General features: G+C 45.5%; 1 protein-coding gene across 4 annotated transcripts in view; it reads left to right on the top strand.

Moving 5' to 3' along the window:
• Nucleotides 1-12,446, top strand: part of LOC116942267 (dynein axonemal heavy chain 3-like) — an 859,832-nt gene that overhangs the window by 568,189 nt on the left and 279,197 nt on the right. For all 4 annotated transcript variants that reach the window (XM_032953964.2, XM_032953963.2, XM_032953966.2 and 1 more), the window contains 3 exons: nt 6,315-6,452; nt 7,549-7,692; nt 12,180-12,344. In XM_032953964.2, coding sequence (XP_032809855.2) covers nt 6,315-6,452; nt 7,549-7,692; nt 12,180-12,344 — 447 coding nt within the window. The remainder of the gene's footprint in view (nt 1-6,314; nt 6,453-7,548; nt 7,693-12,179; nt 12,345-12,446) is intronic.

Raw genomic sequence — 12,446 nt, 5'->3', positions numbered from 1 at the left:
CACCGTAACCAGCACGTGTACCCACATCTGTGTTGTTGTAATGTGACCAATGGGCACAATAAGGCTGCTGTGTGCCTTGGTGATAATGCACCTGTTTCCACAATAGCTTTGTGCCAACAGGTTAAACCGGGGTCATGCTGTGCAATGCATTGTGTTACTTAAATTGCGCCAACTTTTCTTGTACGCTACATTCTTCAAATGTACCATTGCTGCATTATTTAAATGTTGCACGGATATATATATTTGCAAATTACTGACTGGCTGTGGGCGTGATGGTGAGCGCGTTGGACGTGCAGGCCTGAGGTCCGCTGATTTGATCTCCTTTGTGCAGCAGTTGAAACAAGTGTGCAGGTTTACTCAATCCTGCCGCCTCTGCAGGTCAAATGGGTGCACCACATGTCAACGGGCAGGTCACTCTCGGTGGGTCGGAGTAATGTCCGGGTAATCGCCGCTTCCAATATTTTAAGGCCGACGCGTAAGAGGAGGCTAAATACTCGCTTAGGGTGGCGCTCTAGAACTCCGTCTGGCAGCGAGGTCCTTTTTGCTATCAGCGGCGTGAGAAAGCAGTTACAGAATCTGTACCTTTACAAACGGTTTGTTTTACTTTTTTACCTACATTTGCATCACAATACTTGTGGTCAGAATGCAAACAAAAAACAAACTCTAATATATGCATTGTCTTTGAAACTGATTGGTCCACACCAGAGACAGCTTTCTTTCGAGCCTCGTCTCAAACGGTGTTAGACCAGAGGACCCCTTTTGGACCAATCCGTTTCAAAGACAACGCATATATTATCAGAGTATGTTTTTTTGTTTGCATTCTGTTAATGCAGACATTATTCCTTGTAAAATGTTTCAGTTTGGTGTTTTAACATCTCAACATCTGTTTTGTTGTCAGAAAAAAAGCGGAAAACCTATTCTCATATTTTGGTACTGGCAAAGGAGGTCCCATGATTTAGTCCAATTTATTTATTTATCAAACACTTCTTGGCCATCATGCGTAAACTTCCGATGGTTTTTACTTCGTCAGAAATGTCACCATTGCATCTGCAATGGTGACATCGAGAGAGCTCAGTTCGAGGGAGACGGCTGTGTCACTTTGTGAACACGTCGCCCCATCTTGATGCGCAAACTCCTGCAGCGAATTGCGCACTCGGGGTTGTCGGTCGGCGTTCGAATCGGAACCGCGACCCTCGAGGTGAATGGCGCCGTCCCCGCCTTGATCGCCCCTCCTCGTCGTGATCCGCGGACCAAACAAAATCACTCGAGATGCCGGCGTATGGCAGCCGAGAGCAGTTCACGTGAATGCCGTCGCAAGGGGTCACACGTTTGGCGCGACGGCGCTACGCTGACCGCGCGTGACGGACGGACGAATGCATAAACACATTTCAGGCACGAGAGAGCACAAGTTACATTGACGGCCTCGCAGCCCGATCCAATCGGAGCGCGTGTTGCATGCACAGTCAACCGAGTTTCAATGAGCTTTTTTAAACAAAGTGGCGAGTTGCAGAGCCACGCGTGAATTTGGTTGTGTTGAGCAGCCCTTTGTTAGACAGGCAAACCCAGCAACATGGTCTTTAGACGGAGTAAAAAAAGTAAAAGTGGAGCCGTGCGATTTCTTGCACATTGCCACTACTAGCGGAAAGGCCTCCATCAGAGCTAGCTCAAGCTTTCCCTTTTGTAGTGGATTCGGTCGACGCGTATAAGCAGATATTGCATCGGTGGGAGTGTCCACATTTTATCCAACCACAAATGACCTGTCCATTTATGTGACTGAGCAGACGGAAACAGAGGGATTCAAAAGACTCGCACATTGTTTCAGCTGCCGCGCCGGGAGTGTAGAAGGACCTGGCGGCTTCTGGGTTACAAGCCCAGTGGTGTGCCAACCGTCCCTCCATGGCAGGGGCGCCGCGGTGGCAAGATGTTAACTACCTCGCCTGGTATGCAGGAGGATTAACATCCGCTGGTCAGGCATGCGTTGGTGCCTTCAACGTGGAAATTAGTTTCTCTAAAACTGCACATCGTTTCGAAGCTGCACATGAGCACAATGAGCGTACTCTGATTATGCACGCATTATCTGAATATTAAACGGAGCCAATAGGCTTACGTATTCCTATAACAGGTAAAGGTGTAGCCCTGCAATTGCTTTCTCGCGCCACTGCTGGTGGAAGGGCCTCCACTGGGACACGCTCCAGACGCCCCATGTAGTTGGTAATCGGTCTATCCGTCCACGCTTGTCAGACGTCTCGGAGAGCTCAGAGTGCTTACACTTTATCCCACTGCAAGTGGCCTGTTGATCGATCAACTCTAGTGTACCTAATTATATGGGTACACACGTAATTAAATGTTAACAACCTCGTATGGTTTACAGGAGGTCGTGGGTTCGATCCCGACCCAGATGTCTGTATTTGGAATTTGCGTGTCTCTCTCTCTCCCCGTGGTTGCGTGGATTTTTCTCCAGGTGTTCCGGTTTTTCCCTCGACATTTAAATTAAAAGAAAAAATTTGCCTGCTATAAATTTCCACATGATAGGCCACTTCATTGGGCTGTCATTCGTGGGCAGGTAGATTCTGAAAAACAGCCATATAGCTCAGTGGGACTAACCTGGTAAAATAAAAAAAATAGTTTTAGTTTAGTTTTATCGGAGTATTGCAGGAAATCTATGCCTTTTGACTGCAGATTTTGGATGTGAGTGCAAAAAGGCAAGTATTTACGCCATAAATTAAGCACAGAGTATATGCAATATATTTTCTAAGATAAGACATGAGGAGCGATCCATAACCTTAAATAGAATCGGTGACTGACCCTGATGAAACCATTTCTCTACATTGTCTCCATGACGTGCAGTGCATTTAATCTTTCAATGCTTCCTTTGCATTTTGGTAATTTGTGTTTTATAAAGTTAAATTTTAACTGAACATTCGCCCTTTGACATATTGCCACTCATCCCGTGATATGTCAACATCACCCAATTTGTCCCAAAATGTTGTGGGAATGAGTCTTAACCAGGTGCTTTGGTCTTGGGGATATTTGGTTGAAATTAATATCTAGTAAAGGGCTCTGCCATTTTCATGATCATGGGGACATTAGTTTTGTTTTTGTATCGAGAGTTGTGGCACAATAGTTAGATCTGAGCTGAGGAAATAGTGGAAGATGGGCAGTGCTGTGGGGAGGCACTTCAACTCACAATAAGGAGGGTACATGTTCAACATATTTCAGTTAATTTTTATTGGTTGTTTGAGTGACTGTTGTCAGCGAATCTGACATGGTTAATACCGTCTCAATTTATGTTTATACCTTTAATCCTGCAATCAAAATGTTAGAAAATGTCTCATAAATGTGTTCTGATGTTGCTGTGAATATCCTAAGGGAGACACCACTTTTGTGCTCCCATTCATACATGGCTGAAGCATTGTCAAGAGAGGCACATTTTAATGCAAGATATATAATCATTAAGCTTGAATTGAAACTCGCGTTTTTTTGCAGGCTTATACGTAGATGTGTCTGAATGTGTATGAGGTGGGGTAGCGGTAGTGTAGTTCGATTCCCGCTCACGGCCAATGCTAGCGACGATTATCTGAGCCGGTCCTGGGCCTCCCCTAGATCGACTCGGCCTCAAATGAGTACCTGGTGCAGTGTGTAAACATCGCCGAATCTGGAGACTAAGGCGGCCGGGTGTGGTGCTGTCCACCCAACGCCTCGTGTGCCATGCCGGCCTTCAGAGGTGCTCGCTAACAGCACTTGCCCCAACAGCCTATTCAGGCTATACGGGGATCTTTGTCTTTGGCGGCGACAAAGGGATAGTGTGTGCGTTTGTATGGGGTGAACATTAAGTGTGCAGTTCAAGCAAATTCATCCAAAGCTGAGTTCAATAACCAACCAAGGATATAACACCCATGGCAAATGGTTTCTGACATTGTCTCGGGCCCCCTCTATGGTAACACTTAAATGAGTATGTTAACCTCGTCTTATGTCAGACATTCAATAAATGAGTATGTTAACCTCGTCTTGCGTCAGACATATACAATAATTGCATGGCATCTGGAATGGACCATGTCTCATCATTCTTAAATACTACACTGAGATGCATTGTTCGAATCCAGTGACTACCCTGCTTAATAATGTTGGTGTAACATACGACTGCATATTATTTAATTCAAGCTTTGCTGGCTGGCTGGCTGGTTGGCTGGTTGCACGTTATCGATTGCTTTTATATTTCTACCCTTTCCCCTGTCATGGTCACATCTAAAGGACGCTCACGTTCAGAGGAAGACAAGGACGGACGTTTCCGTCCAAAGAATGTGCGGTTTGCTAGTTAACCATTACACAGTACACATTGAAGATCCGGTGACATAATACTCAAGAGTAGGCCATTTATTGTGTGCCAGCAGCATTGTCAACATTTGCCATGCTAGTTTTTAAACAAAATACCCCGAAATTACTCAATTGTTAACGACACAGCCATCATTGCCCCTACTGTGGGGCGAGATGTTAACTTCCTCGCCGAGTATGCAGGAGGTCGTATTATGGAGGAGGTCGTAGTTTCGACCCCGGCGCCTGTATATTTGAAGTTTGCATGTCTCTCTCCCCTTGGTCGCGTGGATTTTTTCCCCAGGTCCTCCGGTTTTTCCCTCCACATTTATAATCAGCATTCATTCAGAGTATTTGTCTGCTGTAAATGTCCACATGATGATAAGCTATCATTTGTGGCCAGGTTGCTTCTGAAAAAGAGCTTCATAGCTCAGTGGGCCTTACCTGGTAAAATAAAAAAATAGCTTTTTTTAGTTTTACTATGAAAACCTCCTGAAATAGTCATGAGACTCGGATGCATTCCTGGCTGAACAAGCGTAATTATTGGTAATAACAAAAACAATAGTATCCGTTGTGGTGTTAAACATCAGCGCTGGGAAGATAAAGTGCTTCTGGGTATGAGCTTGCCGCACCACACCTTTGCATGGATATCTGCACTGAATCGGTGCTCAACAGCAGCAGCAGCAGCTTCCCCAACAGCCCATTAGGCTGCACAAGGGACGTTATTTTTTCTTTGTTTCGATAGTTGTGGCGCAATAGTTAGATCTGCGCTGAGGAAATAGTGGAAGACGGGCAGTCCTGTGTGGAGACACCTCAACTCACAATAGGAAGGTTACAAGTTCAAATGCGAGCTGTCCGTTTGAGGTCAATGTTTGTTGAATTTCTTTTCGCGCCGCACGTAGCCAGCCGTGCTAATCGGAGGTGCCGAAAGAGACTGAACAATATTTTGTGGGCAGTTACGAATGGTTGTCGTACGGAAAGAATGCCTTCTGCCGTGTGAATGTGGAGTTTCCATCATCGGGCCAAGCACACCAACAGATATGGATGCAGTCAAATGCTTGTTTGAGGATGAGCACACTTACTTTGACATGCAGTAAAATGATGATTTACTGAACCCAAGACACAAGCATTTGTCCCTGTTTTGATCTAATTGCCGCTCGATTTGCTGTGCAGTTCCAGATGGATAATTTTTACATGGCCACCAGCTGCCTTCGTGTGCATTCTTCTTTTAAATGTGACTGGCAAGGATTTAATGAGGCAGAGCTGAACATCACTCACTGGGTCGCTTCCCTAACATGTTTTAGATTTAAATAAACTCTTACTTCACTGTGCGAGAGTTCTTAGTGAGTAAAGGGAAAACTTTTTTTTTGTCTTCGGAGAATGGTTAATTTAATGAACAAGACAGACTCTTGCTTGGCCGAGCAGCCCATGCTATGCTGGCCCCCGTTGGGTGAGCCATCATTGACACAAACTAATACAAAATTCGACTTGCTGTAGCGCCGAAAATGCTGACCACCTTGCAGCTCAGCAGTTTAGGGTCTCGTGCACGATGAAATCTACGGGCTCGGGCAGCCTTGCATCAAGTGCTCAACTACAGGATGCACCTTCATCATCATTAGACCTCCTTTGTCAGTACCAAAATGTAATAATAGGGTATTTCCCCTTATTTCTGGCAACAAAACTGAAACCTTTTTACAAGGATTCATGTCTGCATAAACCACAATACCTGCAGTCAAAATGCAAACAAAAAACATGATAATATATGCATTGTCCTTGAAACTGATTGGTCCACACCAAGGGACGGCTTTCTTTTGAGCCTCGACCTAATTGGTGCTCGACCAGATGACGCCATCCTTGTAAAAAGGTTTCAGATTTGTTGCCAGAAAAAAGGGGAATTATTATTACGGGATGCACGTCACCACGCCACAGATAACCGATTGCTGCAAACGTGCGCACAAGCAGGCCTTACCGCTAACACTGCAATGAAACATGGTGTTTTTCAGGTTCTCTTCAGGACGGTGGCCATGATGGTGCCAGACTACACTCTCATCGCTGAGATCTCCCTCTTCTCCATGGGCTTTGTGAACGCGCGCAGTCTTGCAGCCAAGGTGGTTGCCACCTACCGCCTGTGCTCAGAACAGGTGACATTAAACCAGCCTATTTGGCTCGTGTGTTGCGTATTTTCTTTGTTTATCTGGATGGTAGTTCGGTTGTCCCCATCCGTGCAGTGCTGTAACAGGAAGTTCATCCAAAATCAATGAGGGTTGACTAGTCCCATTAATAACATCAGTAGCTGCGGGCTTGATTTTCCCTGTTTGCAATATTGTTTTTGTGTTGAACAGGGCCCTGTCGTTCAGATGGAGCAGCTACTGTCAATAACATCTGGCAACCCAGCAGCATGTATTAACAAGCCTGACTGCTGATGAGACCCAGAAGGTCAAAACTGGTTACAGGTGTTTATTGCTTAAACAAATGCTGCTGGATAATTTCGGTCCGGAAATCCAATGGGGTGATAGACGAAAACAGTTTTTTTTGTGTTTGTGGAGACACAAAATGGAGGTCTCCATACTGAAATATGTGATAGGCACTTCTGTTCTTTGGTGGGTTTTCCACATTCCATTGGCATCCCACGTTGGGAAATTATTTTAATGACCCCCTGGGAGGAACGAAGGTCTGACTTGACCTCTTGACTGGGGTTTAAATTTCATAACCTTTTGATTGTGAGTCAAGCACTCCGCAACAGCACCAACCCCGGATGCAAGATGTACTCAAATTAATTCCATGACATACAGATGCTGAAAGGCAAATCGGCAACTGCTTTTCATACATGCCTCTCAACCGTTGATGCCCCTCATATGTATAGATATATAAATATATATACACACGGTAGTGTAGAGATTAGCGCGCTGCGCTATGAACCCAGCAACCCGAGTTCGATTCCCAGTGACGATTATCTATACCGGTCCTGGGCCTCCCCTAGCTCGACTCAGCCTCAAATGAGTACCTTGCGTGGTGTGTAAACATCGACTCTAGGGAAAAAAAGTTGGCCGGGCGTGGTGCTGGCCACTCCCCCCCTCCCCGTCATGTCCCGTGCCGGCCTTCATAGGTGCTGCTCGCTAACACCACTTGCCCCAACAGTCTGTTAGGGCTACGTGAGGGATCTTTGTCTTTGAATAGACATAACGTTGATTCCCATAACCTGCCTCTCTCACCGCTGGCTCCGCTTCCCTGCGGTAGCTGTCCTCCCAGCACCACTACGATTATGGCATGCGAGCTGTCAAGTCCGTTCTCACGGCGGCCGGGAACCTGAAGCTGAAATTCCCTGAGGAGAGCGAGGAGGTCTTGGTGTTGCGCTCCATCACAGACGTCAATCTGCCCAAGGTGAGCATTCCCGCGGAGGCGGTTTCGTGGGGGGGAAGGTTGTCGCCGCACGCCATTGCGCTCACGAATGTTACCACGTCGGGGGCGGGGGGGGGAGAATTTGGTGGCGCGCGTTTCCGCGAGACAGTATAAGCATGCGCGTTTTTCGCATACGCATGGGTATGGCGCGCAGTGAAATATGGCGACAGGTTTTATGGTTTAAAGCGCCTGATTCAATTGTGAGGTTTCAATTCGTAGTACAACAGGGATGTTGCTCTATATGCGGAGTTTCCTCTATGCACTTGACAATGTATCGTGTTCCTAAAAACAAAGCGAGAGAAGAACATTCAGAGTCCCCGTGCACGTTCTGTACATGTACCAAACGATATTACAGCTCCTTGTTTGCTTTGTAACACAGCCTTAACGATCGCTTGCCGGGTCTATTTGGAGAACTGAATCAGGACTTGTGTCGTCACAGGCATTGATGTGTAAGACTCGCAGTTACTGATGGATAGCAGAATCGTACAAGACATTATTACGGTATTAATTGTTCACTGTTGACGTCTGACAAAGATGCTAGGATTGTTTTTCGCATCTTAGGATCTTAAACTGGTATAAAGATAAAGGCACTTTAAAATATTTAGGGTTCATTGTTAAGCAACACGTGGGTAACAAGTAGAGGTGGAGTAATACATCAATTAATGTGTTTCATATAATGTACTCGGATCATCTCTCCAGCCACCATTCATAGCAATGTTAAAACAAATATTCATTCTTTAATCAAATCCTTGACCTGAACCGTGACAATCCATCACATCAATGACCAAGGAATAGGCCTTACCCTTTTCCGACAATAACACCGGTGGTAAGATATTCAAACACCAAATAGACGCCTATTGCATCAAGTATACATTAACCGCATCAAGCTTGTGGTAAAACATGCAAACAAACGTGCTGTGATAATGTTTGCATTGTCTTTGAAAGTGATTGGCCTACATCGGAGACAGTCTCCATTATGGCCTTGTCTCACCAGTGTTAGACCAGAGAACGGCAAAAGGCGAACAGCGCAAAGGCAATAATAACTCGGGTTGAGTAGTTATATCTATGGCACATTTTTTCCCCCAAATTTTTATATCGGCAAAAAATGGTAGCGTAGATAATCCATCGAAAGGCTTTGACCGTGAATCGTTTACACCCAGTAGCCAGCTGATTCCATCAGCAAACCCTCGGCAAACAGCACTGAAATGACAATCCAAGAGAGTCTGCTGCTGAGAAGAACTGGCACTCAAGTGCGTTGATGAACAAGACTGATGCAATGGACCATCTTTGGGTGTCGTGGAAATTAATTTCAGGCTGGGTGGGACTGTGATTTGGCACACAATTGGATGCTTGCGAGTTCAAATTCCTGTCAGGGTTTTATTCTACCCATTATATCTCGGAATACAACCAAATCAGTAGCACGATAGGAAGACAATAGTGGTTTGTTCTACGTAAAGCCTGCCATAGCAATGTAGAATGTCCACCACTGTTTGAAAGTTGCCAACAACCTTGAAAGTGTAGCCCTTGCCATTGCATGTCCTCGAGCCTGGATACAGTCTCATCTATATATATAAAAAAGGGGAAATTTGTGAATACGTGCATCTGTTTTCAATGTTTAGCATACTTCCCAACATGCAACAAGCTTGAAATTTGGCATGTGGGTAGCTTCCAGACTGTACACAATGCAAAAAGTATAAAAATAGACTTTTGTATTTGGGGGGGGCGCAATAATGGATATATTTTGCACGGCAAGTGAGCGGTGACGTCACATCTGTGATGTCACCCGCATGCGGCAGCGTCACGCAGTGTGCCTGCTGACGTCACACATCCCCCACCCTCCGCGTAGGCCGTGTATTAGTCCAAGACAAGAATCCAAGTCCCGGGCGAAACTGGGTAGTAAAGCGAGTAAAATATAAAAAAAGGAAGCTGCCTGTTTGTGGCATTTAAGGGTTAACGTTTGTTCATTAAACAATATTCAACTTAACTCTGCTGACGGGATTCTACTAGAGCCATCAATTAGCGTCCCTGTGCACCCACTTATTTGCATTGTTCTAGTTAGTGCCTTGTGGTCCTCAAACGCAGCCTAAAATGTGCCATTAAAAACTAAAAGTTATTTATAATCACCTGCAAGAGATCTATTTCTAATTTGCACGCGCTGGCTTGGACGCATCAATCATTTCATTGATTTTGTGATACGGTGCAACAATTTAAATGTCACAGTTATGCACACTTATATATGAATGAAGGAACAAAATCTAAGATTTCCTCCAGGATATCCTTTTGTTCAGCTGCAGACCCTGGAGGATGGTGAAATGTGAGTAATAGGAACAGTGACATCAGTTAGGGCACTCCTGTCAGTCTGATTAATAGCGGTGGAAGATGATAAGCTTGGCTACGTGCTAACAGTTCCAATGAAATATCCTAGAGACAAGATTTTGGCACCTTCCCGTGGCCAGAACTGAATCCCAATCCCACCACTGTCAGTGGAGTTACAGGGAGTGAGTGGGGGGGGGGGGGGGAGACTTGCTGGAGCCACACAGTGTGAGTTGACCATATTCAGGTAGAGTATTTACATGTACAGTATTCCCTCGTTATTCACGAACTTGCTATCCGCGATTTTGGCTACCCGCAATTCCCATCTGGAGCTTTACACGCGACTGCTGCAATGGAGATGAAGAAAAAGAAAGTGATGAGATCACGTGATCAGATAAAGTGACGAGAGATAAAGTGATGAGATAATTTTCACGTATTTAGTAGCTTATTTATGTATTTATTTAAGGTAATTCATAACAAAACGTTTCACGAGCATCTTTGAAATGTATTCCTCGCGAATAACGAGGGAATATCGTACAATGTAGAAGCAAACCACATGGTAGGTGCTCTGGCAGTGTTGTTAGTGAGCAGCTATTAAGGGGGTGGTGTAACCAACACAACTCTGACTGCCTGTGTCCTCTAGTGCTGATGTCCACACACTGTCCGAAGTACTCATTACAGGCTAAGTCAACCTAGGAGATGCCTAGGCAAAGTTCGTAAAACACTTCCCGCTCATTGAGTGTGTGTGTGGTCATGAATTAACCTTGGAGCATGATGCACTGACAACGGTGCTGTTACTTTACGCTTGTAGGCATACACGTACATGAGGAAGATTACTTCTGGGTATTTCTGAAACCGTCTTTCATTGAGCAAGGTTTGCGATGGAATGGCAGCCAAATAAAGGGCTCACGCCGGAGAGGATGACCACCGTTGGAGATGGAGCGATGAGATCAACTTACGTGCAGCGGCACCCTGGATTGAGAAATCGTGATCTCATTCGTGATGGAAGTTGATCCTATGACTAGGCACAGAGTGGAAGAGTGGAGGGTTAAATTACAATCATGATTATCTAGATACTACTATACTACTATCTACAAAGACCAATGCTTTGTTCTAAACTTATAACTAAGTATAGAGAAAATAAAGAAAACCATCATTTTCCATTATTGAAGCGTTGAAATAGTTTCCAACAGGTTTTCTGAGGCGGTTATCTGAAATTATTTTCCGTCGGTCAGATTACCGATACGTGCACACGTACCTAATGACATTGGTACAGTTTCCAGTGAGTGCATTGCTTCCCGTGACCTGACCTCCTTTGCGGAGTAATTCTTAGGTCGGGAGAAACAGAGAGACCTATAAAATTGCCCCAAATTGGCGAAGGTTTGGTGTGTAAATGGAATGTGAATGCCGAGGCTGGGTGTGAGAGCTCAGGGTAATGAGACGAAGGAGGCATTGCGATGAAGCTTAAAGCAAGTTGGGTTATTTTTAGAAGGTCTTTATTTTGCTTGCGATGCTGCGAACATATCCCTGTTTACTCCTTTATTAATTCGTACGTATTTTATTAAAGTAATACGCCTAACTATACGTTATTACAGATAGCGATTTCATAACAACACTTACACACACTTGCACGTTTGCACACGCAAACCCCTATACAACAAATGTGCACGGACGTGTCTGAATACAACAACAACAAACGACATCCGCCATTCTCCATTGACGACTATCAGCGCCGTCCTTGTGCCGGGCCAGGGGCACTTTGAGGCCACGTGAAGTGTCGAAGGCTCACTGCTGGCAGGAGATCACGCTGCGTTAACTGACTGACGTGAGCGGCAGATGCATCACCTGTGCTCCCCACTGAGCGTGGTGCCCTGCTCCTTGTTGTGAGCACAACTCCTCCTCCTTTTATTAGTGCTGGATGGCGATTGCCTCACACGTGCTTGTTTATCGATGTGGAACCCTGCTGTTAGTACTGACCTCTAAGAGAGTGCATGACCTCTGTGTTTTTATCTCAAGGTATGATCACGACTCCAAAGACAATTATTCATGACCTGGGCATTCTTATTGCCGGCTGCCAGCCATGCTCGCAAGTCACATGGGCACCTGGGGAGGTGAAAGAAAGAGCGTGCCATCGTGCCCTCCCCTTGTCTTTGCAGTTCCTCTCGCACGACATTGCGCTCTTCAACAGCATCATCTCGGACCTCTTCCCTGGGGTGGATCCCCCGACCCCTGACCACGGGGACCTGGAGGTGGCCATCAGGGATGTGATTGCTCAGCAGCGCCTGGAGCCTGCGCCCTGGTTCATCACCAAGATCATACAAGTAATAATAATGATGCATCATAATTTACAACAATTGGTATAGTCGCTATCGTTCGTATAGTCACTATCGTTCGTATAGTCGCTATCGTTCGTATAGTCGCTA

This window comes from Petromyzon marinus, chromosome 14 (assembly GCF_048934315.1).
Source record: "Petromyzon marinus isolate PM22_M1 ecotype Great Lakes invasive population chromosome 14, UKy_Petmar_22M1.pri1.0, whole genome shotgun sequence".
Classification (NCBI taxonomy): Eukaryota; Metazoa; Chordata; class Hyperoartia; order Petromyzontiformes; family Petromyzontidae; genus Petromyzon; species Petromyzon marinus.
The sequence above is the reverse complement of the archived record's forward strand: the minus strand, read 5'-3'. Positions and strand labels throughout refer to the sequence as shown.